Below are 13,609 nucleotides of genomic sequence, written 5' to 3' on the forward strand. Positions count from 1 at the left end.
CTTAGCCGTGGCGGCCATCTTGGTTGGATGACAGGGTCACGCCACACATTTTTAAAACTAGATACCCCAATGATGATTGTGGCCAAGTTTGGTTAAATTTGGCCCAGTAGTTTCAGAGGAGAAGATTTTTGTAAAAGTTTACGGACGACGGACGACGGACGACGGACGCAGGACGACGGACGCAAAGTGATGAGAAAAGCTCACTTGACCTTTCAGGTCAGGTGAGCTAAAAATGTGTTTTTTGGCCCCTTTTTGGCCCCAAATTCCTAAACGTTTAGGGCAATTACCCCCAAACTCAAACCCAGCTTTCCCTTTGTGATATGGAACCTTGTAGTACAATTTCAGAAAGATCCATACACTTACACACAAGTTATTGTCATGAAACTAGAAAAATGCTTGTTTTTGCCCCTTTTTTGGCCCCTAATTCCTAAAATTTGGAGGCAATTACCCCCAAAATCAATCCCAGCATTCCTTTAGTGATATGGAACCTTGTGGTACAATGTCAGAGAGATCCATACACTAACACACAAGTTATGTCTGGAAGTTACAAAAATGCTTATTTTTGGCCCCTTTTTGGCCCCTAATTCCTTTACTGTTATTACCATAACCCCCAAAATCAATCCCAACCTTCCTTTTCTGGTATTGAACCTTGTGGTAAAATTTCATAAAGATCCATTCACTTAAACTAAAGTTAGAGTGCAAAAACCAATGTGTCTTCGGACGACGACGACGACGCCAACGTCATACCAATATACGACCACAAAAATTTTTTTGCGGTCGTATAAAAAATCCTTTAACTAAGCCCTATAACCTAAAAAATCCTTAAACTAAGACTTATAAATACTAAAGTACAGTGAACCCTAAAGCAATGAAGGCCATTATTCTTATGATAGGTGTTAAAGCTTAACTTTTTTTTATCCTTCACAGAAAAGTAATTTTCCAGTGGGTTTTTTCAACCAATTCTGTTTCAAAATAAAAAAAATTAACAAAGCTTTCCTCTTAGATTTATTAGCAGTACATGGCATATGAAAATGTCCATCTTTAATAAATAAAGCACAAAACACAAACCTGTCAAAGTATCTTCCTCCCATTAGTAATTGTCTCTCGTGTTTTTCTATCCTAAACCTTTGTACTATCTTGTCACAAAGTACAAATAATGAATAATTTCCTGGTGAGTTCTCACTAGGTCTGACTAAAAAACTACCTTGTCCTCCTATTATAAAACACATATTTTCTCATTATCTATAATGTTGCAACACAAATATCACGAGTAATAAGTAATATTTATTGGCCATATCTGCATAGCTGTTTATTTGCCATATCTGTCTAGCTTTTAATTTGTCATATCTGATTAGCTTTTTATTTGCCACATCTGCCTAGCTGTGTATTTGCCATATCTGCCCTGTTTTTTCATTTTCCATATTTGACTAGCTTTTTATTTGCCATATCTGTCTAGCTTCATATTTGTCGTATGTCTAGCTTTTAATTTGCCATATCTGTCTAGCTTTTTAATTACCATATCTGCCTGGCTTTTCATTTTATATCATAGCTGACTAGCTTTTTATTTGTCATATCTGCAAGGCTTTGTATTTGTCATATCTGTCTAGCTATTAATTTGCCATACCTAGTTGGCTTTTTATTTTATACAATATATAGCTAGCTTTTTATTTGCCATACCTACCTGGATTTTATTTTCCATATATGTCTAGCCTTTTATTTGCCGTATATGTCTCACTTTTTTATTTGTCATACCTGTCTAGCTTTTTATTTCTCATAGGTGTCTAGCTTTTAATTTGTCATATAATTATGTCTAGCTTTTTTTATTTTCCATATATATATATGGCTTTTTATTTGCCAAAAATTTCTTTTTTGTTATTTACTTTATTCAATTTTTTCAAAGTAGATTAGGGATGTTCCATAAAATATGGGATGTGACAGAGGAGTCAATTTGGCCCTTTGAACAATGCTTAAGGGCACCCGTCTTAAAAGGTACTAATATGTTATTTATTGAGTGTCCTTTGCAGATTTGATTGTATTTCTGGAAAAGCCCTAAATACCCAGTTTGTTCCATTCAATAATTCATGTTCTAAGTGAATTATACCATCTACAATTGCACAAGATGTTGAAAGATGCATTAAGTCAAATACTGACAATAATAGTAACTTTTATCCACGTGGATACATTCATGTTGACATTACCTTGTCTTAGCTTTTCCTGGTGGATACATTACCTTGTCTCAGCTTTTCCACTGCATCTTCTTTTGTAACATTTGGATGAAAATAGCACAAACTCTCGTCTGGATCAATATTTCCGTTCTAAAAGATAAATTCAATAATCTGAAAATGCTACAGCATTTTTCATCTATTCATCAGATGCATACCACATCTGGCAGTACATTGCATTACTAATTTTTTTTCATAATGGTTAAATTTACTTCGATACAAATGCTATAAAAACACTGATAGATGAAAATGTCAATAAGAAAAATTTAGGGGCTCTAAAGAGCCTGTGTCACTCACCTGCATCTTCAACAATAGCCATTTTTTGGTAAAAATTATCAGGAAAGGGTAATAACCTTAACTGACAATTTCAGTAATATAGACATATTTGTAGATCTTGTCTTGCTGATAATTTTTGCTAAATAAAGTTTCTATCTCTCTGTTATAGTTTTTAAAATATTAGTGAAAAATGCAAAAAAATGGGGAAAATCATCATTAAAGGGAAATAACTTCAAAAAGGAGTCAACTGAAAATTTCCGTCATGATTGACTTCCTTGTAGATCTTGACTTGTTGATCATTTTTGCTATTGGAAGTTTCTTTCTATCTATTATAGTTTTTAAGATATGAAATAAAAATGCAAAAAAAAAAATGGCAAAAATTGTCATTAAAGAGCAATAACTCCAACAAGGAGTCATCTGATGATTTCAGCCATGTTGACTTATTTGTAAATCTGGTCTTGCTAATCATTTTTCCTACTAAAATTTTTCTTTATCTTTTATAGTTTTCAAAATAATAGACAATAAAATGCTCTGCTGGGGCGCAGCTTGATACCACAGCAGAGGTCGAACCCTGAACAGTTGGGGCAAGTATGGACACAACATTCAAGCTTGATACAGCACTGAATTTGGATTGTAATTAAATATTTGACACAGCATAGGTTTCTGACACAGAATGAATGTGGTTTAAGAACTTGAACACAAGTTATTGTCTGGAAACTAGAAAAATGCTTGTTTTTTGGCCCCTTTTTGGCCCCAAATTACTAAACGTTTAGGGCAATTACCCCCAAACTCAAACCCAGCATTCCCTTTGTGATATGGAACCTTGCAGTAAAATTTCATAAAGATCCATACACTTACACACAAGTTATTGTCCTGAAACTAGAAAAATGCTTGTTTTTTTAGCCCTTTTATGGTCCCTAATTCCTAAAATTTTAAGGGAATTACCCCCAAAATCAATCCCAGCCTTCCCTTTGCGGTATGGTACCTTGCAGTACAATTTCAGAGAGATCCATACACTTGAACACAAGTTATTGTCTGGAAACTAGAAAAATGCTTATTTTTGGCCCCTTATTCCTAAACGTTTTGGGCAATTACCCCCAAACTCAATTCCAGCTTTCCCTTTGTGATATGGAACCTTGTAGTACAATTTCATAAAGATCCATACACTTACACACAAGTTATTGTCATGAAACTAGAAAAATGCTTGTTTTTTGCCCCTTTTTGGCCCCTAATTCCTAATATTTGGAGGCAAATACCCCCAAAATCAATCCCAGCATTCCCTTAGTGATATGGAACCTTGTGGTACAATGTCAGAGAGATCCATACACTAACACACAAGTTATGTCTGGAAGTTACAAAAATGCTTATTTTTGGCCCCTTTTTCCTTAACTGTTGGTACCATAACCCCCAAAATCAATCCCCACCTTCCTTTTGTGGTATTGAACCTTATGGTAAAATTTGATAGAGATCCATTCACTTAAACTAAAGTTAGAGTGCGAAAACCAATGTGTCTTCGGACGACAACACCAACGTCATACCAATATACGACCGCAAAATAAAAATGCAAAAAAATGATAAAATTTGATATTCAAGGGCTATAACTATATAAGTTGTCGTCTGAGAGTTTTGACTTAAACAGACAGAAGATAGATCTCAATAATCTAAACATGTCTGCCCCTGTCAGATTTTCTCTACTAATAGTGGTTTTCAAGATAATAGGCAAAACAAAAATTTTACCCCTAAATGGTGAGCTAAAAAGGTACAATTTTGAGTCTAAACAGTACTATAAATTTATTCAAAACCAATCACTGAATGACTAAATTTTGATCCTTAAGCTAATTTTAACATACAAACAAGTCATGACTTTAATGTAAGCAACTATAGTATAGGTCATTACACAGCCTTCAACAATGAGCAATACTCATACTGCATTCAGCTATGAGGCCCAGACACTATGAAATCTAAAACAAGAAAACCAACTGTCTGATTTATGATAAAACAATTAACAAAAAAACAAATATGTCAGACAGCAACCAACAATGACCACTGAATTACAGGCACTTGACTTGGGACTGATGCTCCAACCTTATTTTCCTTATACCTTTAGTTGCAAGACAGTAATCACATTGTATACTGGTCATCACAACAGATTGCATTATACAACACAATTAATTTTGAGCATTGCCTCTATTATGAACTCTAAACAAAGAGAGATAACTCAAAAATAAAATATGTACATAGGAAACTTCAACTTGAAGCGTCAAAATATCTATCAGGTTAATCCACTTTCACTTTCTCTTAGTGTTTATATACTACAAAAGCAGAAAACTTTTAACATATGAATGTTTTCTTTACCAGATCTTCCACTAAAGCTCCATGAATCTGTCCATGTTCTCCCGTGGTCTGTGACTTCACCCATAACCAGGAGTTACCCATCTCATTTAACACAGTAAAAACATCTCCTTTATCAAAACTGAAATATTCAAACATAGCAAAAAAAAATAATTTTAGATATTTTTCTCTGAACAAAATTATGAAAGGTGTTATCCTGGAAACCAACAGTAAAAAATATTAACCCTTTACTATTTTTTTATAATAAAATAAGTGAAAATTTTACTGAAAAACATTCTTCATTTGGTAAGTTATGTATCTTCTATACTGATAGATGGATTTCAATAGCTATTCTCATCATGGAATGTTACTAAACTTTGAAAGAAGCTTTTTTTCTTCAAGAAATAGCATCTATTTGTTCTGGTTATTGTCAGGTAGCTATTGAATTAACAAATTCTTGTAAAAATGTTAATTAGATTCAAGGTCTCAGTAACTCAAACTGATTGAATGACAAAATCCAGCAAGACTATAAATACAAACAACAGCATGATAATTCATTATTATTTCTAAAAAAGATTTCAGAGGAAAAATTTCTAGTTGCCTGAATGGTGACCATGTTGAATCAAACTGATCGATATCACTTATGGATTAGATATGGTTAGAAGAACAAGAGTGCACACGCTGAAATGTCTCGCCTGCTTTACTAACCATGATTGATGTGATGTTGAAATTCCTAAAGTAAAGATAAAGTTTTACCTCAAGTATCACATAAACTTAACATTGTATCCATGAAAATGAGGTCAAGGTCAGATGAACCCTGACAGACAGACATGTACATCTTAAACTCATTCCATACACCAAATATAGTTGACCAATTGATTATAGTATCTTAGAAGAGGACCTAACAACTGAAATTAAACATTGAACAATGAACCATGAAAATGAGGTCAAGGACAAATGATACTTGCCAGACAGACATGTAAACCTAACAATCATTCCATACACCAAATATGGTTGACCTTTTGCTTATAGTGTTAGAAAAATAGACAACAAAAATAAATCAACATTGACCAATGAACCTTGGAAAATGTGGTCAACGTTAAGCTGAAACCTACCAGACTGACATGTTCACCTTACAATCATTCCATAAACTAATTATAGTTGACTTATTGCTTATAGTATTAAAAAACAGACCAAAACACAATAAGAGGCTGTCAAATTGACAGCAAACTGGATTTTCTGCATGAAAATGCTATTTGCAAATCTAGACACCTTACAGGATCAAGTAAACAAATAAATGAATTCTTGTAGGGTTCAGAAATGGAAAGGCCAAAATCAATCTATCTTGGCATTGCACAAGGTCATGTTTTTCTCTGACTGTTAATGACATCTTTACACTACATCCATTGGATGTTGGATGTGTACTGATTGATATTTTAGTCTTAGATGCGTGATTTTTTTTTGTATTAGTTGTTATTGACTTTGAACTAGCTGTCAGTAACTGTGAGTACTATCAGATCTGTACTTAGTGTCTTATTGTTGTGGGGATATATAAGTACCCTGCCACGTCCACTCTGTGTTTTTGTTAGATGTATTTCTGCTTTGTATCCATCTGGTGAGTTAAGCCCTTTTCAACTGATTTTAATAGTTTGTTCTTATGTTGTACTGTTACACCACTGTCCCAGGTTAGGGGAGGGTTGGCACCTTCAAACTAGTTTAACCCTGCCACATTCTGTATGTGCCTGTCCCAAGTCAGGAGCCTGTAATTCAGTGGTTGTCATTTGTTGCTGTATTTTATATTTGTTTTTCATTGATTATTTTGTACATAAATCAGGCCGTTAGGTTTCTCGTCTGAATTGTTTTACATTTGTCATTTCTGGGCCTTTTAAAGCTGACTATGCCGTATGGGTTTTACTCATTGTTGAAGGCTGTACGGTGACCTATAGTTGTTAATTTCTGTGTCATTTGGTTTCTTGTGGAGAGTTGTCTCATTGGCAATCATACCACATCTTCCTATTTTTAGATAAATAGCAAAAATCGTATAATATAGAACTTGACCTTCATTTAGTTACAGGAAACAATATATCCAAATTTGAAAAGATTTTGTCAAAGCGTTTTCAAGTTACATGTATTTCACGGACAAACCTCTAAGTATCACTTTTTGCTACTTAGTCTACAACTCAATAATGATACAAGCTAAAATTGTGAAAATTGAACTTGACCTTCATTTAGTCACAGGAAACAACATACATGTATATAAATTTGAAAAGATTTTGACAAAGCGTTTTCGAGTTATTGAACGGACACTGTTTGGCAGCCGCCTGCCCGCCATACATCACCAAATTAATAACCAATATTTTCCTTTGGAAATCAAGTTAAAAACTTAGCATTGACCAATGAACCATGAAAATTAGGTCAAGGACAGATAAAACCTGCCAGTCCTTTCAGTATCTCACAAACAGACTTAATCACGTAACTTTAACCTTGATCACTGATCTATGAAATGAGGTGGATGGGCAGGTAAACCTTGTCTGACGGATATATAGACCGTGCAAGGAATCCATATACCCAATATAGTTATCCTATTACTCATAATAAGTGAGAAATTTCCATGACAAACTAAACTTTTTTTTCAAGAAGTTGCTGAAAATGAGGTCAAGGACAATGGGCATATGACAGACAAAAAATTGTGAAATAAGGCATCTGTATACAAGGTATGAAGCCTCCAAGTCTTCTACCATCTGAAATATAAAGCTTAATACACATAAATTACGGCATTGATGCAAGATTGTAATCTCTATGTGTCATCAACAGTTCTAATCTTCCTAAAAAAAATTAGTCATGATTGCAGCTATTTATAACACATTGTTTAATAACATACTAAACTGTACCTGAGTTCATCTGTTTCTGGCATTTTAGAAAAGGGATAGATAGCGACTACTTTCCTCTTATCATCAACCGGCTACAAAAGCAAGATTATAAATCTGAGTATTTAATTCTAATTCATCATTACATCCACTGTTACCCCTATTCATTGTTAAAAATTTCCATTCATTTTGGATAAGACCAATTGACATTTTAGAAACAATGTTTAGGTACAATATGCCCTTTCCAAAGATGTTACATGTATGTTTTACAAATTATATTTTATATCCATTTTTTACATTATATCTAATTGTAAAAAACAAACAAGACCTAATACTGCATCAAATAACTAAAGCAAGTACTATACAATTATGAAATCATACCGTAATCTATATTTTTGACACTGTTGGGAACTTGCAATAATATCAATGAAGACATTTAGTTTTGAAAACTCATTGAATAGAATTTACAATGTAGAATTATGGCTGGTCATGACCTGAAAAATTTCATTCTTGTAAGCCTGGAGTTTGGATGAAAAGGACAACAAAAGTGGGTATCAATTTTAGTGGATTTTCTGACCTAGACATTTTTGCCTAGAACAAGTTTACACTCTTTTCTGGTCATACAAGGGACATGAGGAGTTCTTACTGTCAAAACAAAGATGGGAAAAAAAGTCAAGCTGAATCAATTTTTTATTGTTTTGGGCAATTTATAATTGAATATTTTCTGGAATACTTATCTTTGTACACATATTTTAAGGTGCTATTTCTGTCAAATTTATATACCTATGTTCCACCTTCAGCAGCAGTTGTTACTGATGATGAAAAAAAATGTGCATACTTCAATTTAATTTTTCTCTTTTTGTAAACATGCTCATGCAAATATTTTGACAATTGTATTGTATGGCTTAAAAACATCATTAGTAGGAACATGTAAAAAAAATATGAATTTCAGCTGTCAATGATATGTTTTAAGTTCATTTAGATTGAGATTTTCTATAGCAGTCGCTGATCATAGAGGCAATTTAGATTTCAACCAGTTCTACAAGCATTTACCTCAGGTGGTTCCACAGGAGATTTAAGTTGTTCCTCCTTTAGTAAGTATGAAACTGATGTGTAGTAACCTATCAGGAGTGACAGAGAGTCAAAGCGCCTCCCACCAATGTAATAATCACCACAATATGCTGAAATCCTGAAAGTATAACAATATATACATGTACTTATAAGTCTTCATTTCACAAGATTATCAAAGGAGGCTAAAATTACAGCAATATAAGTGTAAACATATCCTACTGATATAAATTCTTCATCCTTAGAAGAGGAAGAACATATTAGTCATAATCAGAAAATCATGATGATAAACAGAAACTGTTCTGAAATGTAAAACAAGACTTCCCCAATACACACTACCTGACACTTGGTCAAATACAAGTGGCAATGTAACATTCTTACATGTTTGTTTGTGAAAGGTGGTTCTAAACTCTGTCTAATCACATGCATGTATACTTCAGAGTAATATTTTTTCATATATCTCATTATTTTTTTTCTTTTTGAAACATGCATAATTCTGACTCTTCACCAAAAATTGCACATAGTGCTGAGCATAAAATGAAACATCTCTGCTTCATGTCAGCAGGAATAACAGCCCTAACGGGTTAGTAATTACCTATATACGACAATTTAGACTGTACCTTAAACACCAGAGAACAGCTATATATAACCTGTCTCACTGTCTGAACACATACAGTGCACCTCTGGTTAAACAATAAACACTTACTTGAAATGAGTCATTCCATTTTTCCCTAGATATGACAACACATATGATCCTTTGTTACTTTCACTTTCACGAACAAGGTAACATCCCACTTCTCCTGCAGTTCTCAATCTTTCTTCTGCTTTCTGTCGCCCAAGACAACCATGATACCACCTAAAAACATCACATCAATCAATTAATGCTACAAAAATGTTACACACAGTTTTCTCTTTTAAGCATTTAGCTTTGGGTAACGTAGTTCAATAGTTACCGTGGCAGTTCATTGCACAGTAGAAATGAAATTTTACTCTGAGGTCATGAATTTTAGCAACAAGATATCGTAAATTTTCCTCTATGCCAAGATGCTTTAAAATATCTGGTAGTGAACAATGGTTTTATCAAATTTATCTAATTAATCAACAATAATACATATAATAAGCATACTTCAAACTAACATGATAATTTAAGGATGCCAAATATTTCTAGATTGTTGTGATGAATCACTTCTTCCTGTCCAGGAAACAATATCAATTGGTTTCTATTATTAATTAATTTGTTTCCCACAGAAACCGGAGCAGGAAAAAACTGTAGAGATAGTAGTTTATTTAGGGTACCATGAAAATAATATTCGTTTCCACAAATATAAATGCAGGTCAAGATAAAATTCCATTACTATACTATATATATCTCACATCTTTTGACCAGATTAGTTTATACAGTTGCTTGCAAGTTGATTCATTTTACTACTCTTTACCAATAAAATATATGCAAGAAAAAAAACCCAAGATTTTTTAATTTAATGTCAAATGTCAAGGTTACATGAAGGTCATGATGATATGCTTCACACAAGGATCCAGAAATTTTTTCATACAATTTTGGTCTTTTTGAGATGACTTGAAAGTTTGGGTCCTTTTTTCTGACTCAAAATTATTCATAGATTCATGGCATCAATGAACTTATATTGACGGTTTCGGCATTACACACAGTATTATGGTACATCACCTTCATGTCAAGAATATAACCCAGTGTATAAAGATAAAAAAAAAAACGTTTTGACTGGAACAAGGTTGTATTACTGAATTACTGAAATAGGGTGCTAAAATTTAAATTTTACTCAGAGCTCCAGATAAGAATTCACAAATTGGGGTTTTTACCCATTATTTTTTATGTAATTGAGTGAAATAGTTTTTTTCAATTGCATTATTAACTCCAATTCACCCCTCAAATAAATATCAAATTGGGTTTTTCATCACCAAGCTCTTTAATGTATTGGGTTTTTTCATCATCAAGATATTGAATTTAAGCATGTTATAATGAAGTTATATATCAAACCAAGATGTTCATCCATGATTTGAATATGTTTCTTTCATTATATGTGATGGCTGTTTTATTTGGTTTATACCTTGATGAGCAATTGTTCGTTTAATTTGAGTCTGGTTTGTTTTAACTGTTCAGCCCGTTTTGTATTTTCTCTCAAATTTATATAAACTGGTGCCACTAGTGGGGCAGTAACTAATTACCTTTCTAGAGCACTTGCGATCACCCTTCGGTTTATTTGGGGTAGGTGTGGCTAAGTTTTTAGATTTCTATGTAGTACTTGAGAACATTGGATCCTGTAAGAAAGTTTTGCCAGTCCTATCAACTGTTCGCCAGACCTACTTAAAAAAAATAGTTGGATTAAGATACACCATAAAATCTTGACTGGAACGACCAGGTTAAGGATACGACCAGGGGTGGTTTAATGACGTTTAATTGGCGTTTCATTGTTCCAACTGATTTTATTGTTGCACCGTTGATGAGTCATATGGAGAGGAAACCCGTGTTTGTCATACTAACAATATTCTCGTTAAGGCGCGTAAAGACGCCCTGGACGCATGGTTTTCTGTCTGGACGAACTATGCTTGAACCTGAGCGTCCGAGGAACGCTTCCTGATAACACTAGCTGACTCTAGTTATCATAACTATCCCTCAGCTATCAAAAAGAAGCTGAAAACATGCTTCTATTCAATATTTTTACCGGAAATTTACTTTCGTTTTAATTCATTCATTGTCATAAATCCAGAGCAATACCAAAATAATTATGATCACTTACTTGCATTTGATAAACACAGAGAAGATCAAAATCTATTTACATCAGCACGTTTACCTTTTTGAGCACAAGACAATTTCAACAGGGACCCAGATCAACTATTTGATGTAACTCTATTTTCAGAACGAAAGAAGATTTCCAGTTATAAATATTACAATAAAATGCTTCGCTGAGTGCAGCCTGATACAACCGCAGAGGTCGAACCCTGAACAGTTGGGGCAAATTTGGACACAATATTCAAGCTTGATACTGTCTGAATTAGGATTGTGATCAAATTTTTGACATAATATAGGTTTTTGACACCAAATAAATGTGGCCAAAGATCTGACAAATCTATTGCACAATACTGTGCAATTAAAGATTTCTTCTTGAAACTTTTCAAAAATTCAAAATTTGAAAAATTTTGAAAAAAAAATATGAATCCCTTAAAAAAAATTGTAAACAAAAAATCCCCCCCCCCTTTTCAACTTATTGAAACCCCCCTTGGAGCAATAACCCCTAAACTAAATCCCAGCCTTTCCTTTGTAGTATGGAACCTTGTAGTACAATTTCAGAGAGATCCATACACTTAAACACAAGTTATTGTCTGGAAACTAGAAAAATGCTTCTTTTTGGCCCTTTTTTGGCCCCTAAGTCCTACATGTTTGGGGCAATTAACCCCAAACTCCATCCCAGCCTTCCATTTGTTATATGGAACCTTGTGGTACAATGTCAGAGAGATCCATACACTTACACACAAGTTATTGTCTGGAAACTAGAAAAATGCTTGTTTTTTGGCCCTTTATTCCTCAACTGTTAGCCCCATAGCCCCTAAAATGAATCCCAACCTTCTACTTGTGGTATTAAACATTGTGGTACAATTCCAGAGCAATCAAAATACTTATACACAAGTTATTATCCTGAAACTAGAAAAATGCTTCTTTTGGGCCCCTTTTGGGCCCCTAATTCCTACGTTTGGGGCAATTAACCCCAAACTCAATCCCAGCCTTCCATTTGTTATATGGAACCTTGCGGTACAATGTCAGAGAGATCCATACACTTACACACAAGTTATTGTCTGGAAACTAGAAAAATGCTTGTTTTTTGGCCCCTTTTTGGCCCTTTATTCCTAAACTGTTGGCCCCATAACCCCTAAAATGAATCCCAACCTTCCTTTAGTGGTATTGAACCTTCTTAAAAAATTTCATAGAGATCCATTCACTTAAACTAAAGTTATTGTCTGGAAACCAATGTGTCTTCGGACGACGACGCAGACGACGACATCATACCATTATACGATCCCAAAAAATTTTTTGCGGTCGTATAAAAATAGATTTACGCGACGATAATGTATAGATAAGGGTAAATTACACACAGGAAAAAGACCAGAAGGGTTGAGAACCCATGGTTTTCATATATAATTGGGTTTTCCTTTGCATGAATTGGGTTTCTGAACGCTGCAATAGTCAATTGCATTGGGTTTTCAATTGTTTTTATTGCGTGACCACGCAAGTTCGCAGCTTATCTGGAGCTCTGACTTTACTGGAGCTACTGAGAGTTATGCTGACTGAATGATACACTTGCCCCACATAAAGCAATGACAATGTCAACTTATTTGTGGATCTTATTTTACTGGTAATTTTTACTATTAACAGTTTCTCTATCTAACTTCTATACTGTGGACACACACATAAAACTAGAGGCTCTTTAGAGCCTGTGTCGCTCACCTGTATTTACTGATGCTTTGGAAATCATGTAAAATAAGGTTAAAATCATTATTTATAGTATAAGATATTATTAGATACTTTCATGATATCTAAGATAACAAAAAACTGCAAAATTTCCTTAAAATTACTATCTCAGGGGCAGCAATCCAACAACGGGTTGTCGGATTCGTCTGAAAATTTCAGGGCAGATAAATCTAAATCTGATGAACATTTTTGCCACCTGTCAGATTTGCTCTAATTGCTTTAGTTTCAGAGATATAAACCAAAAACTGCATTTTACCCCTATGTTCTATTTTTAGCCAAGTGGGCCATGTTGGTTGGAAGGCGGGGTCACCAGACACATTTTTTAAACTATGTACCCTAATGAT

The 13,609-nt window shown here is 33.9% G+C and overlaps 1 protein-coding gene across 2 annotated transcripts in view; it reads right to left on the reverse strand.

Annotated features, from left to right (window-relative positions):
• The window catches only part of LOC127733836 (ras GTPase-activating protein 1-like), a 50,948-nt gene that overhangs the window by 33,411 nt on the left and 3,928 nt on the right, over positions 1 to 13,609 (reverse strand). For both annotated transcript variants that reach the window (XR_007997177.1, XM_052243233.1), the window contains exons 2-7: positions 9,471 to 9,620; positions 8,750 to 8,885; positions 7,721 to 7,791; positions 4,854 to 4,971; positions 2,231 to 2,315; positions 1,069 to 1,213 (exon numbers count right to left, since the gene is read on the reverse strand). Coding sequence is in view for 1 of the 2 variants with exons in the window: in XM_052243233.1 (XP_052099193.1) it covers positions 1,069 to 1,213; positions 2,231 to 2,315; positions 4,854 to 4,971; positions 7,721 to 7,791; positions 8,750 to 8,885; positions 9,471 to 9,620 (705 nt within the window). In the remaining variant the exon portion in view is untranslated. The remainder of the gene's footprint in view (positions 1 to 1,068; positions 1,214 to 2,230; positions 2,316 to 4,853; positions 4,972 to 7,720; positions 7,792 to 8,749; positions 8,886 to 9,470; positions 9,621 to 13,609) is intronic.

The sequence above is a fragment of the Mytilus californianus genome, unplaced genomic scaffold (assembly GCF_021869535.1).
Source record: "Mytilus californianus isolate M0D057914Y unplaced genomic scaffold, xbMytCali1.0.p SCAF_3, whole genome shotgun sequence".
NCBI lineage: Eukaryota > Metazoa > Mollusca > Bivalvia > Mytilida > Mytilidae > Mytilus > Mytilus californianus.